General features: G+C 52.1%; 1 protein-coding gene across 1 annotated transcript; it reads right to left on the bottom strand.

The window, feature by feature from the left end:
• Nucleotides 1-8619: 8619 nt before the first annotated feature.
• On the bottom strand, nucleotides 8620-15035 carry LOC135887396 (zinc finger protein 883-like). The gene is made up of 6 exons (XM_065415166.1): nucleotides 15012-15035; nucleotides 14207-14333; nucleotides 13088-13201; nucleotides 10782-11780; nucleotides 9981-10613; nucleotides 8620-8708 (listed from the first exon to the last, which is right to left on the bottom strand). Exons 1-6 carry the CDS (start codon nucleotides 15033-15035, stop codon nucleotides 8620-8622), a joined length of 1986 nt encoding a protein of 661 aa, XP_065271238.1.
• Nucleotides 15036-16740: the final 1705 nt, after the last annotated feature.

Here is a 16740-nt window from a genome sequence, read left to right as displayed (position 1 = left end):
GCCGTCACGTGATATCGGGGAATCCCCCACTTATCGGTATTTACAACTTCGCTGTTTCCTGAGCAGGTTGCAGGGGCCGGAACATGCGCAGTAACGTCCACTGAAGCCGCTGCCCTCACTTGCATCCCAGCCAGCTCCCCCCACGGCTCCCATGTGAGGAGAAGTTAACAAAACCGGGACTTTTCAGCGTGGAAAAGGGACGACTAAGGGGGGATATCACAGAGGTCTATAAAGTCATGACCGGTGTGGAGGCAGTAAATAAGGAAGTGTTATTTACTCCTTCTCAGAACACAAGAACTGGGGTGAACAAATGAAATTAACAGGCAGCAGGTTTAAAACAAACCTGTTTCTTCACACAACGCACAGTCAATCTGTGGAACTCTTTGCCAGAGGATGTTGTGAAGGCCCAGACTATAGCTGGGTTCAAAAAAGAACTAGATAAGTTCATGGAGGACAGATCCAGCAATGGCTAATAGCCAGGGTGGGCAGGGATGGTGTCCTTAGTCTCTGTTTGCCAGAAGCTGGGAATGGGCAATCAGGCCGGAAAATGGCACCCTGGGCAAACTTGCATTTTGGTGCCCCTGGCCCATGTAGGCATGTTGGGGCCCCCATTGCCCCTAGCCCCCGTGGGCTCCCCACCCTCCCTTCACCCCTACACTGTGCCCCCTTTGTCCCTAATCCCTGCATTCCCCTCCTGTGCCCCAATCCCTACACCCCCTTCACTCCTACCCTTGTACTTCCTTCCTGCACCCCTAATCCCTGCACTGTGCTCCCTTCACCCTAACCCAGAGGTGAAAGTAAACTGGTCCGGTACGGCATACCTGCAAGAGCCAGTACGCCGTGCCTGACCGGACCAGCTTCCACGGCAGTGATTTAAAGGGCCCGGGGCTCCAACCACTGCAGGGAGCCCCGGGCCCTTTAAATCTCCGCTGGAGCTCTGGCAGCCGGGCTCCTGCAGTGATTTAAAGGGCCCAGAGCGCCGCGGCTGACGGAGCCCCGGGCCCTTTAATTCGCCGCAGGGCTCCCAGCGGCCTCTGCCGCTGGGAGCTCCAGTGTGATTTAAAGGCCCTGGGGCTCCTAGCCACAGCTGGAGTCCCAGGGCCTTTAAATCTTGAAAGGCCCTGCCTCTTCCCGTTGAGCCCACACCCCCACTCAGGACTCTGGCGTACTGGTAAGTCCTTTAAGTTACTTTCACCCCTGTCCCCTCCTGTGCCCCTAAGCTCTGCATCCCCTTCTTGCACCCACATGGGGAAACTGACCTGGATGCAGTGATAGAGCAGCTGGCATTGCTGCTCGCTCCCCACTAGACTCCTGCTCCTCTGCCCCGGGCCCCCCTAGGGGGCTGTGATGAGGGAGCAAGGTCGGGGCTCCCTGCATCCAGGTCACTTTCCCCACCTGGACTGCGTAAGAAGAGCACATGAGAACAGCAGCTCCTGATGCCTCACAGCACAGCCCATATGTGACTGTGTGTTGTGTTGAAGAGAGTGTGTGTGTGCCTGAGTGAGTGTGTGAGCGTGCTGTCTCTTTAAGAAAGCACTCAGGGTCAGGTGCCTGAAGGCTTGTTCAGATACAAGCAGCTGCCAGCAGCTCCTGACCCAGAGAGGCAGCAGCACAGACAGATTCCCCCTGTCCCGTCACCCCAACTTAGTGGAAATTGGGTACATGGGGGGGCACCCTGACATCACCCCTCTCCCCCCCCACACACACCACACACACAGCAGACAGGAGGATGCTCCCAGTCAGGAGTGGCCAGGGGCAGCTCCAGGGAGGAACTGAGGGAGGCGGGGGGGGGGGGGGACACAGGAACAGCAAGGGCTGCACACATGGAGCAGGGTCGGGGAGGGGCACCTCTGCTCTGGAGGAGTCACCTGGCTTGACTTTTCCTCAAACTGCCCCCTGCAGCTCAGGTCCCTCTTCCCCCATACGCTGCTGCTCCGCCCGCCTGCCTGCCCCCTCTGTCAGCCCAGCTAGCTCTCGGTGGGTCAGGTGGGAATCATGCAAACCCTGTGTACGGCGCCCCCTTTGGCAAGCTTCCCTGGGCCCTTGCCTCGGTCCCAAGGCTGGCCCTACAGTGACAGGAGAATCGGGGATGGATCACTGGATGATTACCTGTTCCGTTCATTCCCTCTGTGGCACCTGGCATTGGTCACTGTCAGAAGACAGGATACTGGGGTAGATGGAGCTTTGGTCTGACCCAGTCTGGCTGGTCTTATGTTCTGCAATCAAAGGGGGGAAGTCAGAGGGATGGGCAGAATTTTTGCAGGGGTCAAAGCGTGTCCAGAGGAGGGTGAAACAGGGGAAGAAGGGGGCAGATGGGCAAAATCAGGGACAGAGTGCAGGAGGTGAGGTTCAGAAAAGGGGAGATGCCTGGCCAGACAGTAGCACAGGGTGAAACCCCAGGACAGGGAGGTGCCAAGGGGATCAAAGTTACCACAAATGGGGTGAGCCATCTGCCATGGTTGCCAAAGTAGGGTATGGGTGGCTTTGAGATCCTGGCTTGTCCATCCCAGCACCCCCACCCCAGCACTGCACAGCCCCACGCCTGCCTACAGCAGCTCTTCTCTGTCTGCAATGACGGATTGATCTGCCAATGGAGCCTTGAGTCGGCAAAATATTTTACACACATGCCATAAAACAAACAGATACTTGTCATGTATGTTTCTGATGCTTCAATGAATTCCTGCTCAGTTTCCATAGGTGTCAAACTTCTGCACAGGGTGTCACGGAGTCCCCGGGCGATGCTCTGGAACTGCTCCCCACAAAGCCAGTCAGGACTTTGGGGAGCCTCCTCTCCCTCAGAGCAGACCATCTGCAGGGCAAGAAGCTCACACGTCTTCACCTCCTGGGTCTGACCTTGGAGCATTCAGCATATGCCCCTCCATGCGCTTCCCACAGCGAGTCCACCCAGGCGGGGTCCTGGGGAAGCCAGAGGTCCTGCATGCACCCCCACTTCTTAGTCAGACGTGACTCTCAGCCAGCCAGTAAAACAGAGGTTTATTAGATGACAGGAACACAGTCTAAAACAGAGCTTGTAGGTACAGCAGCGAACGGGACCCCTCGGCCAGGTCCATTATGGGGTTCAGAGAGCCAGACACCCCCGTCTGCACTCCCTGCCCCGTTCCCAGCGAGCACCCAACTGAACCCCCCCCAGCCCCTCCTTCTCTGGGCTTTGTCTCTTTCCCGGGCCAGGAGGTCACCTGATCTTTGTTCACCTTTAGCTATTCCCTTGCAGGGGGGAAGGTCCCTGGCCATTTGTTGCCAGGGAGACAGTGTGTCAGTGATTTATGCACACTGGCCTTTATCCCACCTCCTAGAGATTTAAGAAATGCATAGGGGAAACTGAGGCACCCACACAGTATTCAGAGGAAACATTAAGAACAGTCCCACTTCGTCACACAGAGCATCAGAGCAGCTCACCAAATAGCCTTTTCTGCTGTGCTAGATTGCTTGTTTTGGACTCCCTCTCCTGTCATCCATGGGAACTGCAGTTTCACTCCTTTTAATTTATTTTAAAAAAAAAAAACGTTCCTCACCAAAGGCTCTTTAGCAAAGTAATCTGTCATGGGATAAGAGGGAAGGTCGTCTCATGGATTGGTAACTGATTGGATAAGAAACGACTAAGGGGGGGGGGGGGGATGTGATAGAGATCTATAACATCATGACTAGTGTGGAGAAAGGAAGTATTTTTTCACACAACGCACAGTCAGCCTGTGGAACTTTTTGCCAGAGAATGTTGTGCAGGCCAAGACTATAACAGGGTTCAAAAAGGAACTAGATAAGTTCATGGAGGACAGGTCCATCAATGGCTATTAGCCAGGATGGGCAGGGATGGTGTCTCTAGCCTCTGTTTGCCAGAAGCTGGGAATGGGCAACAGGGGATGGATAACTTGATGATTACCTGTTCTGTTCATTCCCTCTGGGGCACCTGGCATTGGCCACTGTTGGAAGACAGGATACTGGGCTGGATGAATCTTTGGTCTGACCCAGTATGGCTGTTCTTATGTTCTTAGTATGGTTTTTATGACAGTGTGTTTGGTGCTGTATGAACACGAGGGCAATGCAATAGTTACCCTTGGGCGATTGCAGGCTAAGTCCAGCTGGCATTTCTCTGTTCATTTATCCATCCATCTGCAATGTATGTTTTTCTTCTCCATCCATTGGCTAGGAGTTACAGCCAATCCAAATCCTTAGTGTGTCTATCTCTGTAGAACAAGGGCTCTCCCTCTATGTTTTATGGGCTGCATTCTGCTCTCAGCTACACCAGCGCAAATCTGGAACAAAGAGGCTAACTTTTGATCTGGATTTACTTCAGATTTACACTGCTGTAAATAAGAGGAAAATTTGACCCTTTCTGTGTAGTGTGTAAATCTCCTCTCAGCAGTGATGGACAGCCTGCAGTCTACAGAATTATCTAGCAGAGAGAGCCGTGTTTGTGGAGTGAGATCTCCTGGGTTTGAGTCCTGGTTCTGCTACTGTGTTGCTGTGTATGGAGAGCAAGTTGCTTTCCTCAGTTTCCCCATCTTGAAAACACTCTAAGCACCAGAGCATTGGGTATTTTAGGCTATAGAATGATTCGCATTTGGTCTCTGACCTAATTAATATTTATTAATTTAAATGAAGTGGAATGGCTTCTACAAGAGAGACTGAGAGAAACTCATAGAAGAGTATCCTACAGCTCAGTGGTTGGCTAAGTTCCTTGTAAGCTGCACGGCCATGCAGCAGCCATTTAAGTGCCATGCAGGTGCTCAGAGAACCTGCCCAGCCATGACCTGGCACGGCTGGGGGAGGGGCACCTCTCCCCCAGCCCCAACCCAGTCCCAGACCTGCCACGGCCAGGGGAGGGGTGCCCATGGACGGGGAAAAGGTGCCTATCCTGTGGCCTCAGCCCCGGAGCTGCCATGGCGGGGAGAGGCGCCTCTCCCCCCAGCCCAGGTGCTGCTGTGGGGACAGAGGACTAGGGGGAGTCCTCTCTCTCCACCGTAGCCTCTGAGTACTCTCCTGCACCCCAAACTTCTCATCCCTGACCCCACCCCAGAGCTTGCACCCCCACACCCCTGAACTCCAACCCTCTGCCCCAGCCCTGAGCCCCCTCCCACACTCTGAACCCCTCGGTCCCACCCCATGACATGAATTTTGTTATGTGCACCGATATGAAGGTGATGTGTCACACATCACCTTCATATCGGTGCACATAACAAAATTCATTCCGCACGTGTGAGAAAAATTAGAGGGAATACTGGGTTGATGCACTCCCCACCCCTGAAGGAGGGTTTAACCTGCCGCCCCTGGGTATGACACTAAGAGCCCTTCAATGCAAAGGGTGCATTGTTCTATGATAGCAACGCCAATCAGGCCTGACAAACTCTCTACTCCTCATGCATTGCTTTCATAGTATTTATCCACCACGGGCCATGGGAGGTCTCTCATAAAGGCTCATGTCACACCAGTGGCGCTGGAACATTTTTAATAGTGGAGGTGCTGGAAACCAGTCCTCTTACCCCTGTCCATACACCCCCTCCCAGAGCTGAGGTGGGAGCAAAGCTCCGGGCACGGGGCCAACAGCAGATCCCCAGGTGCGCAGGGCAGCAGCCGGGACCCTGGGTGCAGGGCTGGGAGCCTGGGGGTGCTGCAGCACCCCCCACACCTCTGGTTCCCGTGCTATGTGTCACACTGTTCATCATGATCACTGCAAAAAGTGTGGGCAGATGATCTTTAAAGAACTACATTTATATACCAAAAACTATTTTAAAGTCTGAATAGCTGCAGGGTTAAGAAACCCGTTTTGCCAGACCAAGGGATATCTAGTCATATCTCTCCCACAGTTCCCATGTAGATTAAGCATTGTAAGAAATACAATTGAAGCCCTGTTTGCATATAGGAATGGTTCTCAACCTGGGGTAAGCGCCACCCCGGGGGTACGCCGAGGTCTTCCAGGGGTACATTAACTCATCTAGATATTTGCCTAGTTTTACAACAGGCTACGTAAAAAGCACTAGTGAAGTCAGGACAAACTAAAATTTCATATAGACAATGACTTGTTTATACTGCTCTATATACCATACACTGAAATGAAAGTATGATATTTATATTCCAATTGATTTCTTTTCTAAAATTATATGGTAAAAATGAGAAAGTCAGCAATTGTTCAGTACTAGTGGTTGTGACACTTTTGTATGGTTATGTTTGATTTTGTAAGCAAGTTGTTTTTAAGTGAGGTGAAACTTGGGGGTAGGCAAGACAAAGGGGTACAGTGGTTGGGAAAGGTTGAGAGCCAGTGGCATATAGGACCAAAAGAAAGAGCACACTTGAGAACCAACAATGGGGGGAGGGGGGGGAGAGGCACGTCAGCAGTTTACTGGACTATAACTGAGGGACAAGAACCGCACCCTGCAATCCTTCAGGAAGCAAACAGGAGAGCACACTTTGTATTCAGGGAAAGGAGGATCCCAGTGATGGTGGCTGGTGACCCTGGGAGAATGCTTTAGCCATGAATTTGCTTGTTAAAGTTATACTCAGACTATCTGAATCCTGTTATACCTGGTGTTTGATGTGTCAAGCTATTGGTCTTATTGCTTCGCTCACTCTCTCTTAAATCTTAGTTAATAAACTCCTCTTTGTTTTCACTATAAATATATCTCAGTGCTGTAATGTTATATCAGCACTGATCCTCAACTGACTCAAACAAGCTGGTATGGTCCCTTTGGGGACGGCTTACCTGGGAATTTCTGAGTGTCCCGTGGAGAGGGGCTGGACACTGCAGGACACATCAGAGGAGCTGGAGGACAAGGTTGCGTCTAGTGTTAACCTGCAAGGCAAAGTAAGGACTGGCAGAGCCCTGGGGAGTTTGGGTGCGGAGCTAAAGGCTGGAGGTGACAGGGAACTGACACCCAGTTCAGCAGCAACACGTCCCCCTCGCACTGAGGCCGGGGGGTAACAAGGAGATTCACAGTCCTGGGCACTCTGAGAAAACGTCACAGCCGGAACCTGCAGTGTGTGGAGCTCAGGGATGGTGAAATAACACCTCCAAGGGGCTTAAAAAACCAAAAACACACAAAAAAACCCACCACCCTCCAATGCTGGGGACACTACAAGCTCCCTTGGAAACCATTCCAGAGCTTAAATACCTGTATGATTAGAAAGTTTTCCTAATATTGAACCTAAATCTCTCTTGCTGCAGCTTAACACTTACTTCTCATCGTATCGTCAGTGGCCATAGAGCACAACTGATCCCCAGTCTCTATAACAGCCCTTAGCATGGCTGCAGACCATCCCCAGTCTGCTTTTCTCAAGAGTAATAGACCCACTTTTTTTAACCTCCCCCCACAGGTCGGGTTTTCTAAACCTTTTGCCATTTTTGTTGCTTTCCTCATGACTCAATCCAATTTGTCCTCATCTTTCCTAAAGTGTGGTGCCCAGAACTGGACACAGGACTCCAGCTGAGGCCTCCCCAGGGCTGAGCAGAGCGGGACAACGACCTCCTACAACACTCACGTTAATACACCCCAGAATACCAGCCTTTTCCTCAGCTGCATCAATGGGTGACAGCCAGAAAGCCGCGAAGTCCATTAAAGACCATTCCTCTTCACCTCCATTATTCAAGACAAGGGACACAAGGAGTTTGAGAAACTAAAAATTCTACTTTATTCTTTTCAAAGCAAGAAATAAAAGCTGAATCCTGCCCCCCTCCACAATCCAACACCAAGCTTGGCACAGTGCATTTCAGCCCCAGCCCAGCACACTGGTGCTCCAGCCACACACGCGCCCCAGGGAAAGAGGAACAAATTAAAGCTGGTAGAAAAGCACTAACAATCAATGAGGGAGGCATTTGCCCTCCCTCCTCCTCTCAGCAATGGGGAGACGCCGACCCCTCTCCACATCAATCCTCTTGGGGCATCATTGGTAGTTCTTCAGAGTTCAAGGATGACTTTACCCAGCACTCGTAGGACATTTCCTCTCTCTCTGGGACATGTGCAGTGAGTTCACAGTTCTCAGACTCAGCTCTCTGGCTCGCAAAAGCAAACAGCGCCCTTTCAAAGCCCTGTCCACCCACCCTCTCCCCCCTCCTGAATGTATCACACATCTCTGCAGGGATCAGGCAGTCACTTCCTTCCCCAGTTCAGTCTCTGACTCTCGGATAGATATTGGTCATTTTCACGGTTCAAAGATCAAGAAAGACTCATGACAGAGCCTAGGGAAATGTGAAAAGAAAATCAGAAAGGACTATTTTGGCAAGTGATCATTTGTCTTTTGAAGCCCCCAATAAACCTGTGTTACAACCTGTCAAACTAATTTAATATATGGGAATGACACAATCTCACTCCAAAGAGGGGACTTAGCAACTCTAAACAATCACTTTGCTAATAGGGGTTGGAATAAACCGCTAAGGGTCAGTCTAGGCTAGCAAAAGGGGTGGAGGAACAAAGGAGCTAATCCCAACCACTTCTCCTGCCCTAGACAGGCACTCGGAGGCTGATATTATCACCCCCCATTTATTCCCTCTCTGGAAGGCACAGATTTGTCTCAGGTCACCCTGCAAGCTGCTGGCAGTGTTGGGAATAGAGCTTAGGTCTCCTGAGTCCCAGGCCAGGGCTCTATCCACTAGGCAACGCTGCTTCCCTCTCAGAGGCTGATGCTGCTGTAGCAGAGGTGGGAAATCCTGGCTTCTAACAAAAGGCCCTGTGGAAACCAGTCTCTGCCAATGGTGCTGTCTGAATGCAGAAGGGGCAGAGGGGGTGAGTGATGACAGGCAGCACCTCTCTACCGCTGTGCTCTCCGTGGCCTCTTATCCCATGATCCCCAAACACTTGATACCACCAGCACCCAGCTTCCCAGCTGCCCCAGCCATTCAATCCCCAGTGTCCTCCCCAGAACCCATCGCCCTGGTGCCTTAACGGTTGATGCCCCAGAGCCCAGCGCCCTGGGGGATTTGGGGAGGGGAGGAGTTACCAGCCCCCAGGGACACTCGCCCTGCAGGGGACAGTTCCAGGTCAGTGGGGGAGCCCAGCCCAGGGGCTGGTGGAAGATGGGAGATGGGGACAGGTGTGTAGAGTGAAGGTGGGGCCTAGCCCAAGTGTCCTTCTCATCTCCATGGCAGGGGGATCCCGGCTGGGAGGGGAAGGGAGAGGGGGGAGCTTTAGCCAGGCAGAGGGAGGGGCAGGAGGAGTTTCTCTCTCTCCCTTCCCCCCCTGTGCCCCATCAGCTCAGCAGCCAGGGCTGCAGCAGGGAGGAGGGGCTGATCGGGGCTTCTCCTCTGCCTGGGGTTTGCTTGGACCAGGCAGAGCCAGAGGGTCACTGACCAGCAGATGCTTGGCTGCTGCTTTATCCTCACTCCTGCAATGGGCAACTGGATCCTTGGGAGCCAAATGCCCCTGATGGGTGTGGGAACAAGGGAATGGATTTTTCTCTATGGTCACCCTTTATCAGGGCACTGTTTCTCTGCTGTGCAGAGGAGTCTCTGATGTACAGTATGGAGTTAGTTCCTCTTGGCATCTTTTCCACACCGAGGACATCTCAGAGGTTTCTACCCTATGTAGATTTGCAGATGCCTGATACTCCGGGAGCACAAAATGAAACTTCCCCCACATTCAAGGTCTCATTGTTGTGTGGGTCACTGATGTGTGAAATCAAATTGAATCTTTTCCTGCAGTCAAGCTGTTTTTAGGGTCTCTCACTCTTGTGGATTCTCTGATGTTTGGTAAGCTCTGAGGTCTTACTGAAGCTTTCCCCACAGTCAAGGTGTTTATAAGGTCTCTCTCTTGTGTGGATTTTCCCATGTTTAGTTAGGTATGAGCGCTGACTAAAACTTTTCCCACAGTCCAAGCATATATGGAGTTTCGCTCCTGTGTGGGTTTTCTGATGCATGTTAAGGGCTGATTTCACACTGAAACTTTTCCCACACTCAAGGCATTTATAGGGTCTTTCTCCTGTGTGAGTTCTCCTATGTTTAGTAAGGGCTGAACTTGCAATAAAACATTTCCCACACTCAAGGCATCCATAGGGTTTCTCTCCTGTGTGGGTTCGCTGATGTGTAATAAGCGTTGAACTCTGACTAAAACCTTTCCCACACTCAAGGCATTTATAAGGTCTCTCTCCTGTGTGGATTTGCTGATGTGTAATAAGCTTTGAGTTCTGAATAAAACTTTCCCCACACTCACAGCATTTAAAGGGTCTCTCTCCTGTGTGCACTCTCTGGTGTATAATAAGTTGTGATGTCTGAATGAAGCTTTTCCCACAGTCCAAACATTTATGGGGTTTCTCTTCCATGTGAGTTCTCTCATGTCTAATAAGGGCCGATCGCTCATTGAAAACTTTCTCACAGTCAAGGCATTTATAGGGTCTTTCTCCTGTGTGGATTCTCCCATGTTTAATAAGGTATGAGCGCTGACTGAAGGTTTTCCCACAGTCCAGGCATTTATACGGTCTCTCTCCCGTGTGGGTTCTCCCATGTTTAATAAGGTATGAGATCTGACTGAAAGTTTTCCCACAGTCCAAGCATTTATGGGGTTTCTCTCCTGTGTGGGTTTTCTGATGTATATTAAGGGCTGATTTCACACTGAAACTTTTCCCACATTCAAGACATTTATAGGGTCTTTCTCCTGTGTGGATTCTTCCATGTTTAGTAAGTGATGAACTTTCAATAAAACTTTTCCCACACTCAAGGCATGTATAGGGTCTTTCTCCCGTGTGTATTCTCCTATGTTTAATGAGGGATCGATTTTCTGTAAAAATTTTCTCACACTCAGGACATTTATAGGCTCTTTCTCCTGTGTGGATTCGCCCATGTCGAATAAGGGATGAACTTTCCATAAAACTTTTCCCACACTCAAGGCATTTATAAGGTCTCTCTCCTGTGTGGGTTCTCTGATGTGTAATAAGCTTTGAGCTCTGACTAAAACTTTTCCCACACTCAAGGCATTTATACGGTCTCTCTCCTGTGTGCACTCTCTGGTGTATAATGAGTTGTGACTTCTGAATGAAGCTTTTTCCACAGTCCAAGCATTTATAGGGTTTCTCTCCTGTGTGGATTCTCAGATGATTATTAAGTTTCGTTCTGTCAACAAAACTTTGCCCACAATTGAGGCATTTATACGGTTTGTCACCCGTGTGGATTCGCTGATGCTTAATAATGTGTGAACGCTGACTAAAAGTTTTCCCACAGTAAAGGCATTTATATGGTCTCTCTCCCGTGTGGATTCTCCTATGTTCAATAAGGTATGAGTTCTGACCAAACGTTTTCCCACAATCCAAGCATTTATGGGGTTTTTCTCCCATGTGGGTTTTCTCATGTGTATTAAGGGTTGATTTCACACTGAAACTTTTCCCACACTCAAGGCATTTATATGGTCTTTCGCCTCTGTGGATTCTTTCATGTTTAGTAAGGGATGAACTTTCAATAAAACCTTTCCCACACTCTATGCATTTATAGGGTCTCTCTCCCGTGTGGATTCGCCCATGTTGAATAAGGGATGAACTTTTGCTAAAACTTATCCCACAGTCAAGACATTTGTAGGGTTTCTCTTCATTGTGACTTGTCTGCTGGTCTGTGACTTCCTTGGGATCCTTGCATCCTCCACCACATGGAATGGATTCATCCAGTTTCTTCATGGGATAGTTTCCCAGCTGCTTCTCTGATCTGTGTCCATCTCCCCAGGCATTTCCCTGTTCCAAGCACTGGGAAAAATTCCCTTCAGCAATTCTCAAAAACCTCTCCTGCGATTTCACTTTCTCAGGACCTTCCTGCTGCTGATTCTTCTCCTTCTTCTCACTCGCTGTCCTATTACCTGCTGGGAGAGAGAGAATCCAGACAGGAGTCACTGCCTGTGCTGGGGAGACAGGACAGAAAGGGGAATAGCAAAGAGGGAAAACACAACACAGTGACTGTTGGGGAGATGGAGACATTGGATTCTGCCTCCACATCCCACCCAAACACTCCCAGGGAAGGAAAGTCAGGGAGGAAATTCCCGACAGCTAACAGGATGGATGGGAAGCTCTGACTGATATTTGCCTTGATGATACAACACCTGCCTGTGTTCCCTGTAAGCTGCAGGCTTGGGCTGCCACGAAGGAGAGATTCAAATGCGAGCACAGCCGGCAACATGTGTTCAGGTGCCCCTCCCCACAGGTTGCTCCATCCTGCAGATGCTCCCGGGATCCTCCTGCTGGCTGTGCAGATCGGGGGTGGGAGGGTGCTGATGTCAGGGTGTCCCCCTCCCCCTGTACCCCATCTCGACAGAGCAGGGTAGAGGGGACAGCCTGGCTCAGGAGGACTCGGAGCTGCTACAGCCTGAGGTCTGAATGGTGGTGGGTGGCTGAGTGCCTTTCTTAAAGAGACAATGCAATGTTTCTGAGATTTCCCCAGCAGTCAGCTGACTCTCTCTCTCTCTCCCCTACCCAAGTACCACATCTCTGCAGAGCAGGGGAGGGGAGACAACAGGGCTCAGGACAGAGCAGGAGAGCTTTCAGTGAGTGTCTTAAAGAGACAGCGAACTGCTTTCCCCAGCAGCCAGCACACACATTGTCTCTGTGTCACACACACACAGTCTGTGTCACTGTCTCACACACAGTCTCTGTGTCACTCTCTCTCTCACACACACAGTCTGTGTGTGACACTCACCTCCCAACACATACTTGTATTATTGTTGATATTATTTGTTGGTACTTCCTGCAATGCACAAATATTCTCTGTAATTTTATTCTTTCATATTGTTATTTTAGGGTGTTGACTGGTCTATGCATTTCATAATTTTTATTTCTTTTACACTTAAATTTAATTCTTTGAATAGTGAGTTCTAAAATGCCTAACCTGTCCTGGCTGGACTAAGCCCTATGGTAACTTTTAAAAAATATACATATTATATCTAGGTTTTTTGTTTCTACTGGTGGTGCACATAGGCACATATCTCGGTGCACACAACATTTATTCTGCACATGGATGGAAAAAATTAGAGGGAACATTGCGTGCTGACTGCAGCCCTGACCTGGGTGAGATGGGTAGAACTGAGGGCTCTCGTCACAGCACATTTTGGGAGTCCCAGCTTTTTCCTTCACTTGCCAGACGATTTCTCTGTCCGTTTCCCTGACTCCTCACCTGTGAGGGGGCCTCTCAGGCTCTCCCTTTCCTTGGCAGCCTGGAGATCTGGGACCCACGGCTCTTCCCCTCGTTCCAGCCGGGCGATCAGGTCTGGTTTGGGAATGGGGAATCCTGCGCAGGGGGTGAAATCAGGCAAGGTCAGGGCGCAGGGAGTCTTGGTAGATTATTTGTCACAAGGAACCCGTGTTTCCTGTAAGCTGCGTGCTGGAGCGGCCACCCAGGAGTGACTGAAGTGCCGCACAGTTGATTAGGCTCCAGAGCCGCTCACATCCAGCAGGCAGCATGAATTTAGGTGCCCCCGCGACCCTGCAATGCAGCCCTCTGCCTTTGAGCCCCTGTGGCTCCTGGCTGTGCAGAGCAGGGGCAAGGGAAAAGGGGTGCTGATGTCAGGGTACCTCTTCCCCCCGCCCCTGTACCCCAGCAGGGGAGATGGAACAGCCTCGCTCAGCACTCTGAGAAGGAGAGGGTTTGAACCCCACACAGAGTCTGATTCCCCAGCACCCAGCAAACACAATCTCTGTCTGTCTGTCTCCACACACACACACACACACACAGTCAGTCTGTCTGTAGAAACACACACACACAGAGTCTCTGTGTCTCTACATGCACACGCACACACACACAGTGTCTCCACAGACAGTCTGTATGTCTCCACAAATACACACACAGATTGTGGTAACTCAGATTTCTTGGGAGAAGCAGACATCCTGAGGTGGGGGTGACCCTCACTAGGAGGTCTCAGGATAGGTGCACTCTTGGGGACTTGCTGACACACACCCAGCTCAGGTGTTCAGCTCCTGCCTATTTCCAAGCCTGCAGAATCTAGAGTCCTCCCCACGGATGGAGCAAGGAGAATAGTGTGTGAAGGAGAAATAATACAGGCAGGACAATACCCTGCTTCTGACCCCTTGACAACTGGTAAGACAGAGATGAATTAACCTGTCCATTAGGTTTCTGACTCCCCTGTTCCCTTGAATGGAGTATAGAGATCTCACCCTGGAGCTCTGGACTATGCGACCCTCCTCCTCTAATCTAACTGAGCAGGGAAGAACCTGACCAGAGTCAGAAATGCAGACCCCACAGCTTCCAATAGTTGAGGGCACAGGAATCCCTTACCCAGTGAGATCACTGTCTCATAGTTCTCCTGCATGACGTCCCTGTAGAGGGTTCTCTGACCGGGGTCCAGCAGAGCCCCCTGCCCCTGGGTGAAATACACAGCCACCTCCTCGAAGGTCACCGGCATCTGAAACAACAAGAGTTCCCCACTCAGCATCTGCTGCCCCAGCCACAATCCCACTGTTCATGGGGGAGGAGGCTCAGAAAAGCAGAATCCCACCCCCACCCCGCTCAGAGCAGCCAGGAGGCTTCAGGGGGTGGGGAGAAGGTGAAAGCTCCTTGTCCCTACCAGACAGAATGACCAGACAGCAAGTGTGAAAAATTGGGACAGGGGGTGGGGGGTAATAGGAGCCTATATAAGAAAAAGACCCAGAAATTGGGACTGTCCCTATCAAATCGGGACATCTGGTCACCGTACTCCCAGCACACATAGCAGGGCAGGGTCTTCTCATTTTCCACACGTCTGCCAGGCACAGACTGATGCAGGAAGCAGAGCTCTGAGCCAGGGACAGGAATCCCGACAGCTTCCCTTCGTATTTCACAGCAGCCTCTGGCCAGTGGGGTCAGGCTCCAGCACTGGGAGTCTGGTCAGTTTTCCAAGCCCTGCCCAGGGGGGTGTTTCCTGGTTCAGAAATGGGGGGACATTCCCACCCTCACCAATGGGCCTGTTCAGAAAATCAGGCTCCAAGTTGAATGTGTCCCAGCAGGTTTACCACACCCTGTCCCCTCCCTGCCTCACCCTGTGTGTTTCTTGCTGCTCCCCCTCTACAGCAAATCCCACTGCAGCTCCCTGAAAATCCCCTACCTGAGCTGGCTCCATCACAGCCATTTCCCTTCCGTGTCCCCTGGATCTGGAGCGAAACGTGAGTCCTCAGCCTGTCAGGGCGAGAGGGGAGATGGGGGAGGTTTCAGAAGGGGCTTGAGTCCATTTCACATCCCAATTTCCCCCAGGCTCTCTCCCTGCAGACAGACGCTCTGCTCTCTGCCATGCTGGGAAAACCCTCAGTCACTTTATTACAACACAGACCTGGCCCGGCCCCTCCCACCAGCACTGAACCCCTCAGACAATTTTAAACCCCTCCAGGGACAGAGTAAGACAAATGCTAGAAAAGAGCAGAATCAAAGGAACCACATGGGGGATTCCTCCAGAGGAGGGAAACTCGTCCAGCTCCTCCCCTTGTTCCCAGGAGAGTCAGTCTCGCTGTGTCACTGAGGGCAGCAGCTCTGGGACCCACAGACACCTGGGGAGCCCCTCCCCGCCCAGTACAAACTCACCAGCTGGTCCCTGAAAGGGGCCCTTTGTGCAGAGTCACTCTCCTGCCTGACCCCAGCCCTTTCCCCATCACCTGAAGGTCTCTGGCTCAGGAGCTGGTGTCGGCAGAGCCTGAGGCTGCCCCAGGGGGCTAGTTCCAGGTCCAGCAAAAGTGCCCACCTGGGCTGGGCACAGAGGGGGGGTTAATGAAGGTCTGTCCCTGGCACAGACCCAGCTGTGGAGCAGCAGTTTCGCAGTCTGGGCTCTCAGTATCTGACCCAGGGAGCTCAACTCAAGGGCTCTAATATCAGGAGCAGACAGAGACACGCACCAGCCTCCACCTCTCCCTTAGGAATAACCGGAGCCCTCTGGTGGCAGCAGCTAATGACTGAGCCTCCCTGTCCTGCCCCTGCAGCCCCCAGGGACAGGCAGGCAGAGGCTGATCCCATTGGCCCATCCGCACTCACCCCCTGCCAGAGCCAGCAGTGACTCCGGTCTGACACTGGTATGGCTGAGATGTGAAACGTGCCCGGAAATCAGACCAGGGCCGTGGGCAGCCCCGAACACTCAGGAGACAGACCCCAAAATCATGAGTGTGTCTGAAAATAATACACTGGGACCGGGGGGGTCTTTACCTTGTAGCTTCTGAGGCCTTAGGTGAAGTCTCCACCTACCCCCAAAGCATCATTGATTATTCGCGGTGAAAGAATTCTCCTCTGGCTGCTGGGTGGGGCAGCCCCTCACCCTCTGCTGCCCCATGGGGTGGGGGAGCTGCCCTTGTATCTCTCCCTCTCATTCTCCCCGACCCTGGCCCTGTTTCTCCCCCTTCCCCAGCCAGTCTGCTCTTGCTCTGTCTCCCGCCCCCCAGCCTCCCCTCCCCACCCCACCCCCCTTTACTTCGCAGTGACCCCCCCTCAATTTCCCTCTATTGCAGCCCTGTTCCCACCTCCCTATAAGTCTCCCCTGATTGCCCTGCATCGCCACATCCTCCCTTCAGCGCACCCCCGCCCCCATCCCATCCTGCCCCCCAAATCCCCCCTTACCCTGACACACACCCCCGGCCCTCTTCAGCCCCCTCCCGTGTGTCTGTCCCAGCCCCAGCACGGCCCGGGCTGGCTCCCCCCGCCCCGCACACACCGGGAGCTGGCGGCAGCTTTCCCGGGCCCAGGGCAGGGAATCGCAGCCAGCTCCGCTGGGAGCCGCCTGGGGCCAAACCTCCCCCTGCAGCCCGGGGGTGACGGGGGGCGGGTCTCTCTTACCTTCCCTCCGAGCGGGGCCCCCC

The sequence above is a fragment of the Emys orbicularis genome, chromosome 13 (genome assembly GCF_028017835.1).
Source record: "Emys orbicularis isolate rEmyOrb1 chromosome 13, rEmyOrb1.hap1, whole genome shotgun sequence".
In the NCBI taxonomy this organism is placed as follows: Eukaryota; Metazoa; Chordata; order Testudines; family Emydidae; genus Emys; species Emys orbicularis.
This window is presented reverse-complemented; position numbering and strand designations above follow the sequence as displayed.